The 21637-nt window shown below is 40.1% G+C and overlaps 1 protein-coding gene across 1 annotated transcript in view; it reads left to right on the top strand.

Annotated features, from left to right (window-relative positions):
• Positions 1–21637, top strand: part of KDELC2 (KDEL (Lys-Asp-Glu-Leu) containing 2) — a 43273-nt gene that overhangs the window by 5378 nt on the left and 16258 nt on the right. Inside the window, exons 2-3 of the mRNA XM_006833801.1 lie at positions 7600–7797; positions 18940–19226. Coding sequence (XP_006833864.1) covers positions 7600–7797; positions 18940–19226 — 485 coding nt within the window. The remainder of the gene's footprint in view (positions 1–7599; positions 7798–18939; positions 19227–21637) is intronic.

Here is a 21637-nt window from a genome sequence, read left to right as displayed (position 1 = left end):
GAGCCAAGACCAGAACTTCAGCCTTTTTTGAATACGTAGTTCATTACTTTTTCCCTCCATTTTTAATAACATTCTGGAGAGTGTCCATGGTCAGGAGGCAGCCAGACATTTTTGGAGGAGTTCCATTTCACCTCAGGGAAATCTAGCCTGGGCTTCTGAGAAAATGTTCACTTGGCCATTTGAGGTCAACATTACAGCTTTTATAATCCTGTGTTGCAGAAGTAATAAACTTCCTTTAGGACAGGGAAGATGATGCCATTGTACCAGAAACGCCAGCTTTCAATACTGTGAACCTATGTGTTAATGTTATGCATTGTGGCAAGAAGAGGCTTTGAAACAAAGATGTGTGCAAGTACTGACTCTGATATGAGTTCTGTATGAGGAGGTTTCAAAACATTCATGGGAAAATAGAATTTTTTCGCGAACTTTTGAAGACCCCACATATGAGACCTTGGGCAAGTCACGACACTTCTTAGACACTTGATTTAGTGATCTGTAATATGGCAGAGACAAATATCTACCTCAGAATGTTGCAGGAGATAAATGAAAGCATATGAAAAGCTCAAGCGTAGGGACCAGTACATAATAGATACTGACCACCACTTGTCTGTCAGTTTGTCGTACTGTGGTGGCTTGTCAGTTGCTGTGATTCTGAAAGCTATGCCACTGGTATTTTAAATACCAGCAGGGCCACCCATGGCAGACAGGTTTCAGATGAGCTTCCACACAAAGACAGACTAGGAAGAAAAAGTGACAAACTACTTCCGAATTTTTAGTCACTGAAAACCTTGTGAGTAGCAGAGAAACACTGTCAGATACAGTGCCGGGAAATGAGCCCCTCAGGTTGGAAGGCACTCAAAATGCTACTGGGGACGAGCTATCTCTTCAAAGAAGAGTTGATCATGATGATGAGAATGGAGTAAAGCCATGGGAGAAAAGGCCGTGAGACTTCATTTGACTAATTGGAAGAGATCCATATTTGTGCCCATTCTAAAGAGAGGTGACCCAACAGAATGCGGAAATCATCGGACAATCTCTTTGATATCCCATGCGAGTTAAGTGTTGCTAAAGGTAATACAGAAACGGCTACAATCATACACTAACTAACAGAGAACTTCCAGAGGTTCAAGCCGGATTCAGAAGAGGCCGTGGAATAAGGGATATCATTGCTGATGTGCGATGGATCTTGGCTGAAAGCAGAGAATATCAGAAAGATGTTTACCTGTGCTTTGTTGACTATGCATATGCTTTCAATTGTGTGGATCATGACAAGCTATGGACAACATTGCAAAGTATGAGTGTTCCGGAACACTTAATTGAGCTCATGAGGAATCTGTACCTGGACCAAGAGCCGTTTGTTCGAACAGAACATTGGAACACTGAATAGTTTAAAATTAAGAAAGGTATGCGACAAGATTGTGTTGTTTCACCATACTTATTCACCCTGTTTTCTGAGCAAATAATCTGAGAAGCTGGGTTATATGAAGAAAAATGTGGCATCAGGATTGAAGGAAGACTCATTAACAACCTGTGATATGCAGATGATACAACCTTGCTTGCTGAAGGTGAAGAAGACTTAAAACATTTACTGATGAAGATCAAAGAGCACAGCCTTCGGTATGGATTACATCTGAATGTAAAGAAAACAAAAATCCTCACCACTGGAACAATAAACAACATTCTTATCAACAGAGAAAAGACTGAAGTTGTCAATGACTTCATTCTTCTTGGATCAACTATCAACACTCATGGAAGCAGCAGTCAAGAAATCAAATGACATATTGCATTAGGCAAATCTGCTGCACAAGACCTTTTTAAAGCATTGAAGAGCAAAGATATCAGCTTGAGGACTAAGGTGCACAAACCATGGTATTATTAATAACCTCATATGCATGCGAAAGCTGGACAATGAATAAGAAAGACCATAAAAGAATTGATGCTTTTGAGTTATGGTGTTGCAGGAGACTATTGAAAGTGCCATGGGCTGCCAAAAGAACCAATAGATCTGTTTTGGAAGAAGTGCAGCCAGAGTGCTCCTTAGAGGCCAAGATGGCCAAACTTCGTCTCTCATACTTCAGACATGTTGTCAGGAGAGACCAGTTGCTGGAGAAGGGTATCATGCTTGGTAAGGTGAAAGGTCAGAGAAAAAGAGGAAGACCCCCAACAAGATGGATTGGCCAAGTGGTAGCATCGATGGACTCAAGCGTGGCAACAGTAGTGAGGCTGGCCCAGGATTGGGCAGGGTTTCATTCTGCTGTGCATAAGGTCACTGTGGGTCGGTACCGACTCGATGGCACCTAACAACAACAACAAGAGAGGTGTTGGTGTTTTTTTTTAAATGCCTATGATTTCTTTCCAAATCAAGTATTCAAAATTTCTGATTCTATCATCTATGACTTACTGAAAACTTCTTTTTGTCTACGTAGTCACTACATTCCCATCCATTTACTCATTTCTCACTGGGGAACTAGAAAAACGCAAGGTGAGTTTTTCTATTCTAGTCCATTATATTAGCCCCCAGAATAAATGAAAACTCACTTGCATTTGAAGTAATTTGCAATTGTGCTTTTCTCATTTTCCTTTTTATGAAATTAGAGTTACTAATTTCCAGCTAATGATCAGTTATTATTTTTCATTGATTCTAAAATACATTAATCTTAGACATAAAGATGATATTGTTGTTGTTAGGTGCCACTGAGTCAGTACCGACTCATAGCGACCTTTATACACAGCAGAACGAAACACTGCCCGATCCTGAGCAACCTCCTACTGTTGCCACGCTTGAGTCCATCGATGCTGTCACTTGGCCGGTCCATCTCGTTGGGGGTCTTCCTCTTTTTCTGTGACCCTCCACTATACCAAACATAATATTCTTCTCCAACAACTGGTCCCTCCTGACAATATGTCCGAAGTATGAGAGACGAAGTTTGGCCATCTTGGCCTCCAAGGAGTACTCTGGCTGCACTTCATAGGCATGGAAAATTACTATGAAAATAAATGAACTAAATGTTTATTTTTAATGGTTATACTGTCAAAGATTTCATTTCCTTGAGTCCACAATCAATATTTATGAAACAGCAGTCAAGAAATCAAATCTGCATTAGGCAAATCTGCTACAAAATACCTCTTTAAAATGCTAAGAAACAAAGATGTTACTTTGAGGACTAAGGTGCACAAAACACAAGTCATAATTATTTTCAGTTGCTTCATAAGCATGTGAAAAACATGGACTATAAATAAGGAAGACTGTAGAAGAATCAGTGCATTTGAATGATGGTGTTGGTGAAAATACTGAAAGTCTCATGTAATACCAGAAGAACAAATCTGTTTGGAAAAGGTATGGCCGGATTGCTCCTTAGAAGCAATGATAGTGAGACTTCATCTTTCATACTTTGGCCATGTTGTCAGAAAAGACCAGTTCATGCTTGGTAAAGTGGAGGGTCAGTAAAAAAGAGAAAGACCCTCAACGAAATAGACTGACAGTGATAGCAGTAATGGGCACATACATAACAGCAGTTACCAGAACGGTGCAGGACTGGTCCGTATGTGGTATTGTTGTGTGTACGGTTGCTATGACTTGGAATCAACTTGATGGCATCTAGCAACAGGAAGGAGTACTGGTGTGGCTCTGCAGGTTAATGCGCTGGACTGCAAAAGTCGCTTTGAACCGCAAGGTCGGCAGTTCAAGCTCACCAGTTGCTCCTTGGAAACCCTATACAGGGTCGATATGAGTTGGAACCGACTCGATGGCACTTAACAATGACAACAACAGGAAAGTCAAGGTCAGCATCGAGTGAAAGATAAGGCTGTCTGCTGCAGTCTCAGACACCCTATGAATCAAAATCATCTTGATGGCAGTAGGTTTGGTTTTTGGGGGGGATGGTTAAGGGTCAAAGGAGCTCTGGTAACGTCGTGGTTATGAATCGGGCTTCTAACCTCAAGGTCAGCAGTTTGAAATGACCAGCTGTTCTGAGGGAGAAAGATGAGGTTTTCTGCTCCCTTAAAGATTTGCAGGCTCAGAAACCCTGTGCGGGGTCACTATGAGTCACAACCAACTCTACAGTACTTAACAACAAGGGTCACATAAGGATCCAGTGATGCAGTGGGTTAAGCACTGGGGTGTTAACTGCAAGGTCCTCAGTTCAAATCCACCAACTACTCCACAGGAGAAAGATGAGGCTGTCTGCTCCTAAAAAGATTTGTTGTTGTTGTTGTTAGGTGCCATCGAGTCGGAACCGACTCATAGCAACCTTATGCACAGCAGAACGAAACACTGCCCGATCCTGGGCCAACCTCACTATTGTTGCCACGCTTGAGTCCATCGATGCTGCTACTTGGCCAATCCATCTTGCTGGGGGTCTTCCTCTTTTCCTCTGACCCTCCACCTTACCAAACATGATATCCTTCTCCAGCGACTGGTCCCTCCTGACAATATGTCCAAAGCATGAGAGGCGAAGTTTGGCCATCTTGGCCTCCAAGGAGCACTCTGGCTGCACTTCTGCCAAAACGGATCTAATGATTCTTGTGGCAGCCCATGGCACTTTCAATATTCTCCTCCAACACTATAACCAGATTTACAGCCTTAGAAACACTACTCTGACCTGTAAGGTTGCTAAGAGTCAGTATTGGTATCAGTCATATCAGTCGCAGTGGACTTGGTTTGGGGATTTTTCAGAACCAGTTTAGGAGCCATAGTAGAACAGTGGTTAAGCACCTGGCTGCAGATTGAAACATCAGTGGTTTGCACCTGCCAGCCACTCTGTGGGAGAATGACGTAACATTCTGTTCCTGTTAAGATTAACTAAAACATCCAAACCCACTGCCATGGAGTGGATTCCAACTCACAGTGACCCTGTACAGGTTTGCCAAGACTGGAAATCTTTATGGGAGCAGATAGCCTCATCTTTCACCCGCTAAACAGCTGGTGGATTTGAACTGCCAACCTTATAGTTAGTGGTCCAGTGCATTATCCTGTAGTGCCACACCAGGACTCCATGTATACTCTGATGGTGGTGGTTGTGTGCCGTGGAGTCGGTTCCGACTTATAGTGACCCTCTCTACGATTTCTGAGGCTCTAAATCTTTATGGTAGCAGAAATCCTCATCTTTCTCCCAGTAGTTTTGGTCAGTATTGGTATCAATCGGTATTGGACCAACTGGTAGTTTCGAACTGCTACCAGAGCTCCTTTGGAAACTCTATATGGCAGTTCTACTCTGTCCTATTGTTGTTGTTGTTGTTGTTGTTAAGTACTGTGGAGTTGGTTCCGACTCATAGTGACCCTGCACAGGGTTTCCGAGGCTACAAATCTTCATGGGAGCAGAAGATCTTTCTCCCGCAGAACAGCTGGTAGTTTCGAACTGCTGACCCTGTGGTTAGCAGCCCGATTTGTAACCACTTTGCTGCCAGAGCTCTGCCCTATTGTTGTTGTTGTTATGTGCTGTGGAGTCGGTTCCAACTCATGGTGACCCTGTACAGGGTTTCCGGGGCTGTAAATCTCCACGGGAGCAGAAAACCTCATCTTTCTCCCACGGAACAGCTGGTAGTTTTGAACTGCTGGCCCTGAGGTTCTCAGCCCAATTCGTAACCACTACGCTACCAGAGCTCTCCCCTATAGATCACTGTAAATCAGAATCTATTTGGTGGCAATGGGGTTTTGGTTTGGTAAGGATCAGATTTGCATGGGCTATATACTGTTGTTGTTAAGTGCCGTTGAGTCGGTTCTGACTCAGTGACCCTATATAGAGTTTCTGAGGAGTGACTGGTGAGCTTGAACCACCACGCTTGTAATTCAAACCGACTTTGCAGTCCAGTGCATTAACCCACAGTGCCACACCAGGACTCCCATATACTGTACAGTGTACTCATTTACACTGTGTATGATTCTCAGGACTCATATACATTGTACTCTCTGAAAAAAGAGGTTCCAAAAGTTTATTCCAGGTCCACAGTAGCATTGATTATAATACTGTTTCAAAGCCTAGATAAGTTTACTAACATCGTACATATAAACAGTTGCCATTGAATCAATTCCAATTAATGGGAATCCACTTGAAGTAGAACTGTGCTCCTCCATAGGGTTTGCAATGGCTGATGTTGGAAAGTAAATCACCAGGCATTTCTTTGAAGGCACCCACCCCTGTGTGGACTTCATTTCCAAGCTTTCAATTAGCAGCTAAATGTGTTAAATATTGGTACCACCTTGAGCAAGTTAGAGTCCTGTTGTGGTGCTGTGGCATCAGCACTGGACTGTGAACCACAAGGTCAGCAGTTCAAACCCACCAGCTTTGAACTGTATAGGGTCACTATGAGTTGACTCGACAGCACTTAACAACAACAACAGTGTGTGTGAAGGAGCCACATTAGACTGGTAACTGCTATGAGTAGGAATGGACTCAATGGCAGTGGATTTAGGTGCAAATGAGGAGCCCTGGTAACATGGTGGTTATACACTCGTCTACTAACTGAAACGTCAGTGGTTAGAATCCACTAGCTACTCCGTGGGAGGAAGCTGAGGCAATCTGCTTCCGTAAAGATTTACAGCCTTTAAATGCTATAAAGTAGTTTACCCTGTCCTTTCAGTTGGAGTCAACTCAGTGGCAATGGGAGGTGCAAATCTGTTAAAAACCAAAAAACAAAATCTATTGCCTTCAAGTCTATTCTAACTCACAGTGACCCTGTAGGGTAAAATAGAAGGGTTTGTGGGACTATACATTTTTGCTGGAGAGGACAACCAACCTCATCTTATTCTTGTTGAGTGATTTGTTGTTAAGTGCCATTGAATCAGTTCACACTCATAGTGACCCTGTATAGGATTTCTGAGGAGTGTCTGGTGAGCTCGAACTGGTTCACAGTCCAGTGCTGATCCTACAGCACCACACCAGTAGTGACTACGTTTGAACCTAGTTTGAATCACTAACCTTTCAATTCGCAACTCAACTCTTAACCCACTTGCAAGTTTGTTAAGTAGGTATTGTTTTCTCTATAACAGAAAACAGACAGAATTTTGAAGTTAAAAGGGATGCTAGATAATCTTAGTATAATGCTTTTATTGTAAGCTATTTTAAAGAAACCGGCTCAGTGAAGTAAATTCTAATATTTATAAAGATAATGTGTGTATTTGTGTACAGTCTGGTACTACTTATAATCTTTCTACCCAAGGAAATGGGCTTAAAAGTGTAACTTGAAATTTGATTTTGAACATCGGGTTACCTTAAAGCTTTGTCATTCTAAGACTTCATGACCTTTTAGCTACCTGAAATGATTAAGTTTTAATCCTACCCAAAGGAGAAAAGATCAAATAGATAAGAAGTTAATTTCTTCTTCACTTTTTTTATTAATTGATGACGTTCATTCAGTAAGTCTTTATCAAATGACTAAATAATCAAATGTGGAGTCAGATTCTTGGTTTGCAGACATGAACCAAACATAAACATCATTCCTGATGTCAAGGATTTCTCTAGGCTCAACATACTATTTTCTGTAGAAGTTAATACATAAAAAGGTAATTTATATATAAACATATCTATGTAATAATTGTTAAGACAAAATAACTATGAAGTGGTATATATGTATATGTATTTTTTTCTTTCTTCCTTTCAGGTCAAACACTGTTCAAAGTAATAATAAAATCTCTTTCACCTAAAGAGTTAATCCGGATTCATGTATCTAAACCATTGGATAGGAATGATGGAACATTTTTGATAAGATATAGGATGTATGAAAGTGTCAAAGGAGGGCTGAAAATAGAGGTTCTTTATGGTGATGAACATGTATCTAAATCTCCCTATATTTTGAAAGGTAAGTGAGTGATCAAACTGTTTTATGACTTTTCTAGATACATTTTTTGTATGGTGTTAGTAGTACTTCAAAGAGAAAACATGGTTACTATCTGAATTTATAATCTATTTCTTGCACTGCTTTTCTTTCCTTAGTAGCCAGTGTGTCCTCCAGCTCCTTTTTGGAAGGTGATTGGCAATACCATAGCCCAATTAGCAAATACCATAGCTGTTATTAGCAAAAGAGTCAGCCTGTATATGATCCCTTGCCTTTCACAGTGGATTGTGGTAACCTTTCAGGCATGTGCAACAGGGTAAACTGGAGCTCACCTTTACTTGAAATCTTAAGGGAAAGTTAACTAAGTCATTGAAACATACAATTCCTGGCACCATAGAGTAAGCACAGGACTGTGAACCAGAAGGTCAGTGGTTCAAGCATACTAGCCACTCCTCAGAAACCCTGTACAGGGTTGCTATGAGTCAGAAGCGACTCAACAGCACTTAACAACAACAACAAAATAGTTTTTTAAAATTCTTGTCTATCTGTTCATGTAGTGACCATTTCTGGTATCTTAATTCCTTTGTAATATCCATATTGCCTTCTAGTATCATTTGTTTTCTGCCTAATGGATTTCCTTTAACATTTCTTTTAGTAAGACAATACTGCTTTTGAATATCTAAAAGGTTTCTTATTTCACCTTGTTTTTCAAACACATTTTCACCAGGTATAGATTTGCCAGTTGGCAGTTTTGTTGTTGTTTCTTTTAGTGCTTTAAAGATGTTGCTCTACTGTTTTCTTGTTTACCCTGTTTTCAGCTATAAATAAGCCATCACCCTTGTGTTTGTTTCTTTGCATTGCTTTCCAGGCTTTCATTTCATCTACTGTTTTGAGCAATCTGATTATGATGTACCTTAGTGTCATTTTCTTAATGATTCATGTGCTCATGGTTTATGGAGTTCTTGGATCTCTGAGTTTATGTTGTTGTTGCTGTTCAGTGCCATGGAGTCAGTTCTGACTCATAGCAACCGAATGCATAAAAGATTGAAACACTGCCCAGTTCTGCAGCATCCTCACAAGTGTTGCTATGTTTGAGCCCTTTGCTGCTGCCACTGTGTAAATCCATCTCGTTGGATGTATTCCTCTTTTTCACTGATCCTGTGCTTTACCACACATGATGTCCTCCAGGAACTCATTCCTCCTGACATGTCCAAAGTACAAGAGACAAAGTCTTGCCATCCTGGCTTCTAAGGAGCATTCTGGCTATACTCCTTCACAGACAGATTTGTTTGTTTTTCTGGCAGTCCATGATATTTTAAATATTTTTCTCCAATACCATAATTCAAGTGTATCAATTATTCTACAGTCATCCTTATTCATTGTCCAATTTACACATACATATGTTGTTGTTGTTAAGTACTGTGGAGCTGGTTCTGACTCATAGTGACCCTACACAGGGTTTCCGAGACTGTAAATCTTTACTGGAGTAGAAAGCCTCATCTTTCTTCCATGGAATGGCTGGTAGCTTTTTGGTGACCTTGCGGTTAGCAGCACGATTCGTAACCACTACACTACCAGAGCTCCATACACATGCGTATAAGGCTATTGAAAATATTTCACTTGAGTCAGTTGAACCGTGGTCCTCACAGTGACACTGTTGATCGTTATTTCTTTGAAAGGTATTTTTGTTCAATGATTTAAAGAAGCCTTTTTACAGCAGATTTGCCTAATGTAATCAATAGATAATGTGATTTCTTGATTGCTGCTTCCATAAGTGTGGATTGTGGATTCAAGCAAAATGAAACTCTGACAGTTTCAATCGTTTTCTCTGTTTATCTTGATGTTATTTACTGATCCAGGTGTGAGGAGTTTTGTTTGCCTTACATTGAAGGAATAACTTTACATACAGTCCATACTAAAGACCGTAGTCTTTGATCTTCATCAGTAAGTATTTCAAGTCTTCTTCACTTTCAGCAAGCAAGGTTGTATCATCTGCACATTTCAAGTTGTTAATGAGTCTTCTTCCAATCCTGATGCTGTGTTCTTCTTCATATAATCCAGCTTCTTGGGTTATTTGTTTAACATAAAGATTGAATAAGTATGGTGAAAAACTCCAACTCTAACACACACCTGTCCTGATTTTAAACCATTCAGTATACCCTTGTTCCGTTCAAATGATTGTTCTATGTACAGGTTACTCATGAGTACAATTATGTATTCTGGGAGACCTTTTCTTTCAATATTATTCATAGTTGTTATGATCCACACAGTTGAATACATTTACACGGTCAATAAAGTACAAATAAACATCTTTTTGGTTTTCTCTTCTTTCAGCCAAGATTCATCATTCGTCAGCATTCATATCCCTCTTTTATATCCCTCTTTTCCTGTATCCTGAATCCAGCTTGAGTTTTTGGCAGCTCCCTGTCAACATACTTTCGCAACCACATTTGAGTTATCTTTAGAAAACTTACTTGCATTTGGAATTAGATATTGTTCAATGATTTTCGTGTTCTGTTGGGTAACTTTTCTTTGGAATGGACACAAATATGGATCTGTTGCAATCAGTTGGCCAGGTAGCCATCTTCCAAATTTCTTGGCATAGACGAGTGAATGTCTCCACCTCAGTTTGTTGAAAGAGCTCAACTTGAATTCCATCAAATCCTAGAGCCATGTTTATCTCCAGTGCCTTTAGTACAGCTTAAACTTCTTTCGGTACACCATTGGTTCTTGATCATACCGTACCCCTTGAAATGACTGAACATCACACAATTACTTTCGGTACAGTGACTCTGTATATTCCTTCCATCTTCTTTTGATCTTTTCTGCATCATTCAGTGTTTCGACTGTAGAATCCTTCAGTATTCCAAGTTGAGGCTTGATTTTTTTTATTCAATTCTTTCAGCTTGAGAGATGCTGAGCATGTTTTTCCCTTTTGTTTGTCTAACTCAGGTCTTTGCACATTTCATTGTAAAGCTTTACTTTGTCTTCTCGAGCTGCCCTTTCAAATTTTCTGTTCAGCTCTTTTATGTCATCATTTCTTCCAGCTACTTTAGCTTGTCTATACTGAAGAGCAAGTTTCAGTCTCTTCTGACATCAAGTTTAGTCTTACTTTTCTTTTCTGTCTCTTTAATGACCTTTTGCTTTCTTCGTGTATGATGTTCTTGATGTCATCCCACAACTCTTCTGGTTGGTGGTCGTTAGTGTCTAATACATTAACTGTGTTCTGGAAATGGTCTCTAAATTCAGGTAACATATATTCAAGGTCATATTTTGGCTCTCATTGACTTGTTTTAATTTTCTTCAGCTTCAATCTGAACTGGCATTTGAGGAATTGATGGTGTGCTCCACAGTCCCTGATTTTGTTTTGGTTGATGATATTGAGCTTCTCCACTATCTCTTTACACAAATGTAGTCAATTTGATTCCTGTGTATTCCATCTGATGAGGTCCATGTGTATAGTTGTCTTTATGATGTTGAAAAAATATATTTACAATGAACACATTGTTAGTCTTGCAAAATTCTATCATGTAATTTCCAGCATCATTTCTATCACCAAGGCCATATTTTCCAACTATTGATTTTTTCACTTTTTTTCCAAGTTTTGCATTCTAACCACCAGTAATTATCGTTGAATCATGATTGATGTTTGATTCATTTCAGATGGAAGAAGTTGATAGAATTCTTAACTTCTTCACTAGTTTTTGTGGTTGGTGTGTAAATTTGAATAATAGTGGTATTAACTGCTCTTCTGTTGTTAAGCATTGTTGAGTCAGTTCTGACCCATAATGACCATGCATAGGGTTTCCGAAGAGCATCTGGTGAGTTTGAACCACTGACCTTGCAGTTCAAATTGACTTTTAGGTCCAGTGTTTATCCTACAGTGCCACAGTAGTACTCTGATCTTCCTTTTAGGTATATGGATATTATCCTATCACAGATAGTGTTGTACTTCAAGATAGATCTTGAAATGTTCTTTTTGGCAATGAATGCTATGCCATTCCTCTCAATATGTTGTTCCTGGCATTTTAAACCATATGATTATCCAATTAAAATGGCTAATATCAATCCATTTCAACTCACTAAAGTTGCAAATATCGATCTTTATGCATTTCACTTTATTTTTTAGTATTATCAATTTTCTACATTCATATTTCGTACATTCCATGTTCTGATTATTAATGGTTGTTTGCAGCTGTTTTTCCTATTTTGAGTTGTGCCCTGTCAGCAAAGGAAATTCACAAAACTTGTCCTCTGTTTAGGTCATTAAAGTCAACTCTACTTTGAGGAGGCTTTTTCCCGAGTTATGTTTTGAGTACCTTCCAACCTGAGGGGCTCATCTTCCAGTACACTATCAGACAATGTTACAAGGATACTCATAATGTTTTTAGTGGCCATTTATTCAGAAATGATCTGCCTCTCTTACTTCTTAGTCTGTCTTAGTCTGAAAGCTCCACGGAAACCTGTACACCATGGATGACTCTGCTGGTATATAAAATACAGGTGGCATAGCTTCCAGCATCACACCAACACAGATGCCACCTCTGTATGACAAATTGACAGACGAGTGGTGTCTGGGTTTATGGTGGTGATGGTGGTTGGGTGTCATCAAGTTGGTTCCTACTCATGGAAACCACGTATAGACTTCCCGAGGCTATAAATCTTTACAGGAGCAGAAAGCCTCATCTTTTTACCACAGAACAGCTGGTAGATTCAAATTGTTGACTTTGTGGTTAGCAGCCTAGCTTGTAGTCCACTATGCTACCAGGGGTCCTTGGGTTTATAATTTTCGTCAACTGTGGAAAAAATTTGCACATTATTTTTTCAAATACTTTTTCAAGTCTTGCCCCACTTTTGAGAAGTCCAGTTATTCATACATAAGGCTTGACATTCTGTTTCATTTTGTATTGTTTCTATTACTGTACCTATTAATCACTAATATTTTCCTCTGCAATGTCTAATTTGTCATTAAATCCATCCAGTGTATCTTTCAGCTCTTGATGTTTTATCATTTTCTTGAGCTTTTTTTCTGGGATGCAGTTACTTGGAAATAGTGTGATCCTTTCAACTTTAGCTTTTATGATTTGTTAGGTTGGACCATAGTCATGTTTAGTCTTTTGTTATTATTAAGTGCCATTGAGTTGGTTCCAACTCATAGTGACCCTGTACAGGGTTTTAAGGAGCAGCTGGCGAGTTTAAACTGCCAACCCTGTGGTTCCAAGTCCAGTGCAAAGTAGCTAATTATAACCCCGCACAAGGAGTTCTAATTATTCCCCACCACTGAGATTGATGGTTCAAATCCACGAGCCACTTCTTGGAAACCCTATCCAGGGTTGCTATGAGTCAGAACCAACTCAACAGCAGTTAACAACAAGAACAATAACTGAGGAAGCACACTTCTGCATACCCTACTGAAGCTCCTCGAGATTAGGTGTTCAGTGTAGCTGGTATGAACAGGAACTATCCCCACCCTCTGTGGACTGTGGGTTCTATTTCCTCTAACCCTGTTACATACTTCTTTCCCTGGCCTTGGATAAATTCCTCACATGTACAAGGGAGAGGGCTTCAAAAAGTTCATGGAAAAATTCCATTATCTTTTAACTCCATATTCCCATGGACTTTTTGAAGTCTCCACATAAATGTTGAGTACTTGGGGGAGACCTACTACAGATCTTTGGAGTTGTAGCTCATGAAGTCCTTTCCTTTCAGGTACTATGTCCTATGTTAAGTACCGTCGAGTTAGTTCCGACCCATAGCAACCCTGTACAGGGTTTCCGAGGGTGTAAATCTTTACGGGAGTAGAAAGCCTCATCTTTCTCCCGCAGAGCGGCTGGTAGCTTCGAACCACTGACCTTAAGGTTCGCAGCCCAATTCGTAACCACTATGCTACCAGAGACTTTAGCTATCTTGGTTTCCCTGGACTCTCAACTCTGTCTCCTCAGCTCAAAAAACTCTAGGCCCTGCCTAGATTGCCCCTACCTACTCCAGGACCTGGAAATTCTCTTAGGTAATAAGCTGGGGCCTCAGCTCAATTGTTTCACATCTCTCAGACTCACTGTCCTTCATTGCCTGAAAACCGGTGTCTTAAAAACTATTGTTTCATATTGTCTGGTGGGTTTTTTTTTGGTTGTTTTAAGTGTGAGGGTCAGTCCTGCTGATATTACTTATTTTGGGCAAAGTGAAAACCCTCAAGAAAATTAAGTAAATTCTAAAAATCATTTTTATATTAAAATAAATAGGGATGTATCTTGGGACAAGTATAACATTTAAATGAATTATTTTCAAAATTAGCCCTCAGGAATAACTCTTATATCTGGCCACTTAAAATTATACTGCCAGACCCTTTTGGGTTACACATTTCCTTCTAGGACCATACTGATGGAGGTGATTTTAGGGTTCAGAGGAGGACACCCCCACCCTGACTTTAAAAATTACCACTCCAACTATATAATGTTGTTGTTAAGTACTGTCAAGTCAGTTCTGACTCATAGTGACCCTGAATAGGGTTTCCAAGGAGCAGCTGCTGGGTATGAGCCACCAACTTGGGAGTAGCAATCCAGTGCTTATCTTTTTCCTTGTTAAAAGGTATTAGAAATATAATCATGCACTCATTCTAAAAATGACACAATATTTGATTGTTCTGGGATTTAAGAAATAATTTACAAAGTGAAGAAACTCTCCCTAATAAAAGAGGAAGCTATGTCTAGGGAGTGGAGAATTCACAAACATTTAGATAACTTTGGCTTCAAGATTATAGCTTTCCATGATGATGAAGTACTTAATGACTAGTGAGTTGATATTAAAAAAATAATTGAAGGGGAAATTCACTCTTCCACATTCCTTCAGTCCTAAGACCCCCAAAGATTCAAATTACAGACGGCCAAGTCGTTCTCATTTAATAATTTTGTATGGTCTGTTCTTTGAAACAGTCACTTGGGTGAGAAAGAAAATAACTGATGGCAGATTAATTTTAGGTCAGAAATTTTATGTTCATGAATAAAAAAACCCACTTGAAACAAAAATAAAACATTTACTTTTAACACAAATATAATTTCACAAAGATCAATTCTATTATTCAACAATTTATACCTCACTATGTAAGGAACCCTGGTGGTGCTGTGGGTTAGGCTTTGGACTGTTAACTGCAAGGCCAGCAGTTCAAATCCACTAGCCGCTCTTTGAAAGAAAGATGAGGCCATCTGCTCCCATAAAAATTTCGTCTCAGAAATCCTAGACAGGGTCACTATGAGACAGAGTTGACTCGGTGGCAGTGGGTTTAGGGGTTTTAATGTTTTTGTCTTATATATGCTATAAGAAGCTTTGGTGGCTTCGGGAGTTAAGTATTCAGGTCAGTGTTTCAACCCCACATCTGCTCTGTGGGAGAAAGATGAGACAATCTGCTTCTATAAAGATCTGCAACCTTGGAAACCATATGGAGTTCTACTCTGTCCCATAGGAACGCTGTGAATCTGAACCAACAGCATGGCAGTGAATACACTTGCTGTAGTAGACTGTCCAGGATGGTAAAAGAAGTGGAGGAAGTAGAAGTGTATGACTCTGAAATAATTGCTATGTGCTAAGGGAAATGACCCCAGGCTCAATATTATCCTATAGACCCTTTTGCTAAGCCTCAAACAGGACAAAGACAATCATCCAGATGAAGGAAACCATCAACATGTATTCAGTACAGAGGCCAGTGGAATCAGCAGAATCACTGGCACGGAATAAATGCATTATACGTGACAGAGACAAAGAAAGTCGTCACAAGACCATGACTGCAGGCAGGACAATTCATTCTTGGTTCAAGTGAGACTACAGAAGCAGGGAAAGGGTCATGACTGAAATACGTACACAATTGCAGGTTAAAAAAACATTACAGGTTTGGCTATTTCTATAAATCATTAATGACGTGTCCAGGTAAAATTTTTTAAAAAGATGTGCCCAAGCCAATTCCCTAGTTCACTGTGTGAGCACATTACTACATGCAAGTTACTCTGCCTTCAACCACGTTCTTCCTGAGGGCAAACTGCCTTTCCCTAGGCTTGTCTAAGCATAGCCATAGCTTTAGTTTAATAGCCAGCAAGCCTGAGAATGTCTTAGTTACCTGGTGCTGTTATAACAGAAATACCTCAAATGGATTCCTTCAACAAACAGAAATGTGTTTTCTCAAAGTTTAGCAGGCTAGAAATCCAAATTAAAGTGCCAGCTGTAGGGTAAGCCTTTTTCTCTCTGTCGGCTCTGGGGGAAAGTCCTTGTCTCCTTTCAGCATCTGTAGGCCCAGCATTCCTTGGAGATCCCCATGTGTCTTGGCATCAGTCTTTCCCTGGATCTAGGAGCTTCACAGTGCAGGGACTCCAGGGTCAAAGGTTACACTCCATTCCTGGCTCTTTTTCCTTGGTGGTAGCAGGTCCCTCCTTCTCTGCTCCTTTCTCTCCTTTTTATCTCAAAAGAGATTAACTCAAGATGCAACCTAATCCTGTAGATTGTATCAGACCTCATTAACATGATAGAATTGAGGATTTACAACACAAAGGAGAATTATATCAGATAAGGGCTCCATGATATCATCTTGGAGGTTATAACTACATCCTAACTGCTCAACCTCTGAGAATCCTGTCCCAGTCAAGTTGACAGAAAATCTTAACTATCACTGGGAAGTAACATAAAGAATTCAAATGGTGCCTGAATTTATGTCAAGACTCATAATGAAGTTAGGGCTCCTCCTCTAGCCTCCTTCAGCCTTCCACAGAGCAAACGCTTTAGAATATAAACTCTCATACACTTGCTACGCTCTGGTAGCGTAGTGGTTACGAATTGGGCTGGGAACCACAAGGTCAGCAGTTCGAAACTACCAGTCTCTCCGCGAGAGAAAGATGAGGTTTTCTGCTCCCGTAAAGATTTACAGCCTCGGAAACCCTGTTCAGGGTAGCTATGGGTCGGAACCTACTCAACAGCACTTAACAACAACAACACTTGCACTACTAATAGACTTTACAGGTAGGTCGTCCATCCTGTCTGGTTAATCTTAGAAGTCACCCCACATTCACACCCGAAACAAAAACAACTCCCTGCATGTGGTGCTTGTTAATGGAGCTTGGCATTGTTCAAGAGTAAGTCAAAAAATATTGCTACTAGAGTTCCAGTTCATATATAGGCATATATCCAGATCATATTCCAAACATGTCTCTGTGATAAATGGATGGCTGTAGACAGGTTCTCTCCGGAATACACTTGTCTTAGTCTCCTTAAGGTGCTGTCAAAAAACAAAACAAAAATCCAAACAGTGGCTTCTAAGGGGATCTGCTGAGCTATTTAAATTCAAGGCAGAGAGCTCAGCTCAGAAGGTTATAGCAACTGTTTTAAGACCCAAAGGAGTCATCTTGATAGGTTTTCTCCAAGGACACACACAATAGGGGCTTATAAGGAAGTTTTAGGAAAATTGAAAACTGCGTTGGAGAGAGCAAGACTAGGAAAGTTGTGCCAAGGAATTTTTTCCATCACAACAATGTACCTGATTATTCTTCAAGGGTAGTGTATTAGGGTTTAAATTTTAAAGCACTTGGTTTATGGAAAGCTGTGTTTTACAGTGGGAGCCCTAACTCCATTTTGAGTCTTGACATAAATTCAGCCTCCATTTGAGTCCATTTTGACCATTTATTAGCCATGTGGTGGCATCTTTGCCCTCAGGCAGTTTTGAAAGTGTTTGAAAGTAGATTACAGCTCCTAGTCCAGCCCAAGAAGGAACAGTCTTAACCTCACAGACTTGCCTAGGCATGTCCTTAATGTTTACAGATGTGTGTCACCTGGAAGTTTGGGTACCAGGGTTGCATGATGAGCCACACCCTGGCAATCTACTAAGTAGCTAGGTCAAAGAACCCAGGACCAAACCTATAAACCTTTTCAATCTGCAGTTGTATATGCACCTTAAGCATGGCCTTTTCCCACTTCTGGAGTCCCGCTTAACAATAGTAATGAATCAATTTGTTACCAATAATGATTCTGTGTTAACTGATTTCAAGCCTGAAATAAGAAGGCATTTGATCTGGGAAAGACTGTGGCCTGTGGTCAGAGCCCAACTCTATCCTGAATGTATATCCTGAATATACTTTCAGATGCCATCTTGAGTACTTTACTCAATTCTGACAGCTGAATTGCCAAAGTGACCAAGACAAATCCAGGAAAACAGGGAGAGGTAGAGTGCATTTAAAAGTGGATTCCCTGGTGAGTCCAAGTAGGGGCAGTCTCTCCCTCAGGTATTTGCCTGAACATGCACTTCATGGAAATTGAGGTACTACGGTTTCATGGCCATAAATCATATGCCAACCAAGGTGGTCGGAGGATCCCAGACCAAGCCTGTACGCCTTTCAAATCTGCAGTTGTGTGTGCATCCCAAACATGGCCCTTTCTCTACTTCTGTAGTCCTGCCTGCAACAGTGATGATTTGATCTGCTGTCAATAATGATTTTGTGATGAATTTCCTCTCTACCCTGTAATCCTTTAGCCATCATATGGCTTCTGCTGATGATCTGCCTCATCATGATGATTTGTCTGTGGTTTTTCTTTGTCTTCATTCTGTTTAAAACTTAATAATAGAGTTTCTGAAATATATATTTGAATTTGGGGTCTTTTCTCCCCTAAGACAGTTTTCTATTGTCTGTAATAACCCACATGGCCATGAATCCTTTGAACAACACCATTATAACCTCACCCTGATGGTTTCTTTCATCATTTTTAGGTTTAATAAAGGGTTCTCTAAAAAATATGCTTGAGTTTGGGGTCTTCTTTTCTCTAAAACAGTAACAAGGGCTATCCTACAGGAATTTCATTGGAAAGCCTTACCCCATCAACCATACAGCCCTAATCTTACCCTTTCAAACTTCTTTTTGTTCCCCAAACTCAAAGAACACTTAAGAAGAACATGATGTGAGTCCCTCAAGGATGCCAAAATTGTTGTTTTGATGTGTTATAAATCAAAGAGTGCAGAAGTGTTAGGGGGAAAGGTTAGAGATACATAAATACCACCCTCAGAAGTATATAGACCTACATGGAGAACATGTTGAGAAAAATTACAGCTTCACATTCTGATATTATTGTTTAATGAAGTGTCCTGTGACTTTGTAGCAGTACTTTTTTGACTTACCCTCACCCATGTTTTGCCTTCCTTAGGACCAGTGTACCATGAATACTGTGAGTGTCCTGAAGGGGACCCGCAAGTCTGGCAGAAAACACTCTCTTGTCCATCTCAGGATCCTCAGATTGCAAAAGATTTTTCTTCCTTCCCCAGCATCAATCTCTACCAGATGCTAATTGAAGTCCCAGAAAGATTTGGGGATGAAAGAGGTGCAGTTGTTCATTATACAATTCTCAATAACAACATCTACAGGAGAGCTTTAGGGAAATACACAGACTTCAAAATGTTCTCTGATGAGATTTTGCTGTCGTTGACAAGAAAGGTATGAGAACGAATTAAGTGATTCTACAATTAATGCAAATTCATTATTTTGATATAGTATTTAAATACTTAAAAAATACACAGAATAATATTTATTTGCAAAGGATGAGCATGGATCCTGGGCTTAGAAATGTGCATTTAAGATGTCGACCATTTGAGGGTCCATTTTGTCCTTCACATTTATGGATCTCTATTAATATTTGAATTAAATGGCTTGAACCTCTATTCCAGGAAACCAGGCCATACTGGGTACTCCCAAGTTTTCTGTGAACTTCTAAAAGTTTATAGCCTCAAGGTCACCTCTGGAAATTCATTCTTCCTGTGAATTTCATTTCTTCCTCTCATTCAGATTTCTCGTTTTGCAGCTGTTCTCGTCACTTCAAATTGATTTTTACTTAGAATACATTTTCCTTGCTTTGCTTTAAACACCTCTAGAAGATAGTGTACATAACACATTTTGTTGAAGGTTGGGGTAGCAAAGAGAGGTTATTTTATACCATAGTAAAGTAAATAAACAAAAACAAATGCAGTCAAACATAAAACTTTAACATTTAAAAATAGACAAAGGTTCCATTCTGTCTACACTTTTATCTTTCAGTCTTGGCCTCTTATCACATGGGTGAGATTCTATCATTCCAAACACTTCCCTGTATCCCACAGACTCTCTTCAACCCCTTTGTTGTTGTTGTGAAATGCCGTCGAGTCCATTCCAAACCATAGTGACCCTGTATAGGGTTTCCAAGGAGCAGCTGGTGAGCTTGAACCACTGACCTTGCAGTTTAAATGGCTTTGCAGTCTGACACAGTAACCCACAGCACTATACCAGGACTTCTAACCCCTTTACTCGGTCCCCTATTTGCACATTTGGAAAACTCACTTCCCTTTAAGCAGAGCAATTCCTCACCCCCTTTAGAAGATCTTGCTTCCACACCAGGAAGCAAGATCTTTAGGTGTCTCACTCAGAGAAAACATCAAGGTGGTTTCCTAAATAAAAAACCGATTTTCCTGATGTAAATTATATAACTTCCCAGCTATCTAAACAATTCTTATTTTGAATAGCCGTCACCCCTCCCCCGCAGCCCACACTGTGAGTGTTCATAACCAGTTCACCCTTCCCTGTATTCCCAGCAGATTGAATTTAAGTTACTGCCTCGATAGCATTGGTTTTCAACTAGGGGTCATGTTGCCCTCTGGGGATATTTGGCAGTGTTTAGAGCCATATTTTTGGTTTTGTCAACTGATGAGTTGCTACTTGCATTCATGGGTAGAGACCAGGGATGTTGTGAAACATTATCTGGTTCACATTGTCAATAGTATTGCTATTGAGAAGCCCAGCTGTACAGTAAGAACTTCTGATGCTGTGCTAACTAATGAGTTTTTAAATGCTAAATTAGTTTATTAAATGAGTTTACAAATTCACATCCTTCATCTTTCGGTTTTGTTTCAGGTTCTTTGCCAGGCAGCTAAGAAGAAATCCAAGATAAATGAGACTAAGCCCTGGCTTTTAAGTAGTTCACTGTAGTGGGACTAGTTTTGTTATTTGGAAGTGAGCGTGGGATATAAATACAAACGAGTAATTATACCACAACATAATAGGCCATTAAGGAAACTAGGTGCCAAGGATTAAAGTACCTGAGGAGGGCAGCCACATCTGATGTGGGTGTGAAGGATGAGAAGAAGACTGTGAAGTGAATAACTGCGAGAGCATTCTAAGGGAAGGGAATTACAGATTAAAATGGATGGAATTTTCAGAGAATAACCAGAAGTCTGACTGGTATGTGGGCAGATGAAAAATGAGCCTCAAAGCTAAGCTGTGGCATGATACTGAAGCCCAATATCTTGAGAGGCACTGGACTACAAGGTCAGTTTGAACCACAAGGTCGGCGGTTCAAATTCACCAGGCGCTTCTCAGAAACCCCATACAAGGTAGCCATGAATCAGAACTGATTCGATGACACTTAACAATAAGAACAACTATAGGTTTAGAGTTCTGTTAGCATGACTGTTGTTATTAAGTGCTATTGACTTATTTCCAACTCATGTTATTGTTGTTAAGTGCCGTCGAATCGTCTCAGACTCACGGCGACCCTATATAGGGTTTCCAAAGAGCAACTGGTGAGTTTAAATCACCCACCTTACAATTCAAATTGACTTTGTGGTCCAGTGCTTATCCTACAGTGCCACACCAAGACTCTGGTTCCAACTTATAGTGACTCCATATATGGCTTCTGAGGAGCGACTGGTGTGTTTGAACCTCCAGCCTTTCAGTTAGCAGCCTAATGCTTAACCTACAGTGCCACACCAGGACCCATTAAACTTGGTTGTTGCTACTGTTATTGTTGTTGTTGTTATGTGCCGTGGAGTCGGTTCCGACTCATAGCGACCCTGTACAGGGTTTCCGAGGCTGTAAAT

The sequence above is a fragment of the Chrysochloris asiatica genome, unplaced genomic scaffold (assembly GCF_000296735.1).
Source record: "Chrysochloris asiatica unplaced genomic scaffold, ChrAsi1.0 scaffold00008, whole genome shotgun sequence".
NCBI lineage: Eukaryota > Metazoa > Chordata > Mammalia > Afrosoricida > Chrysochloridae > Chrysochloris > Chrysochloris asiatica.
Note: the sequence above shows the minus strand (reverse complement) of the source record. Positions and strands in the feature narration are given on the sequence as shown.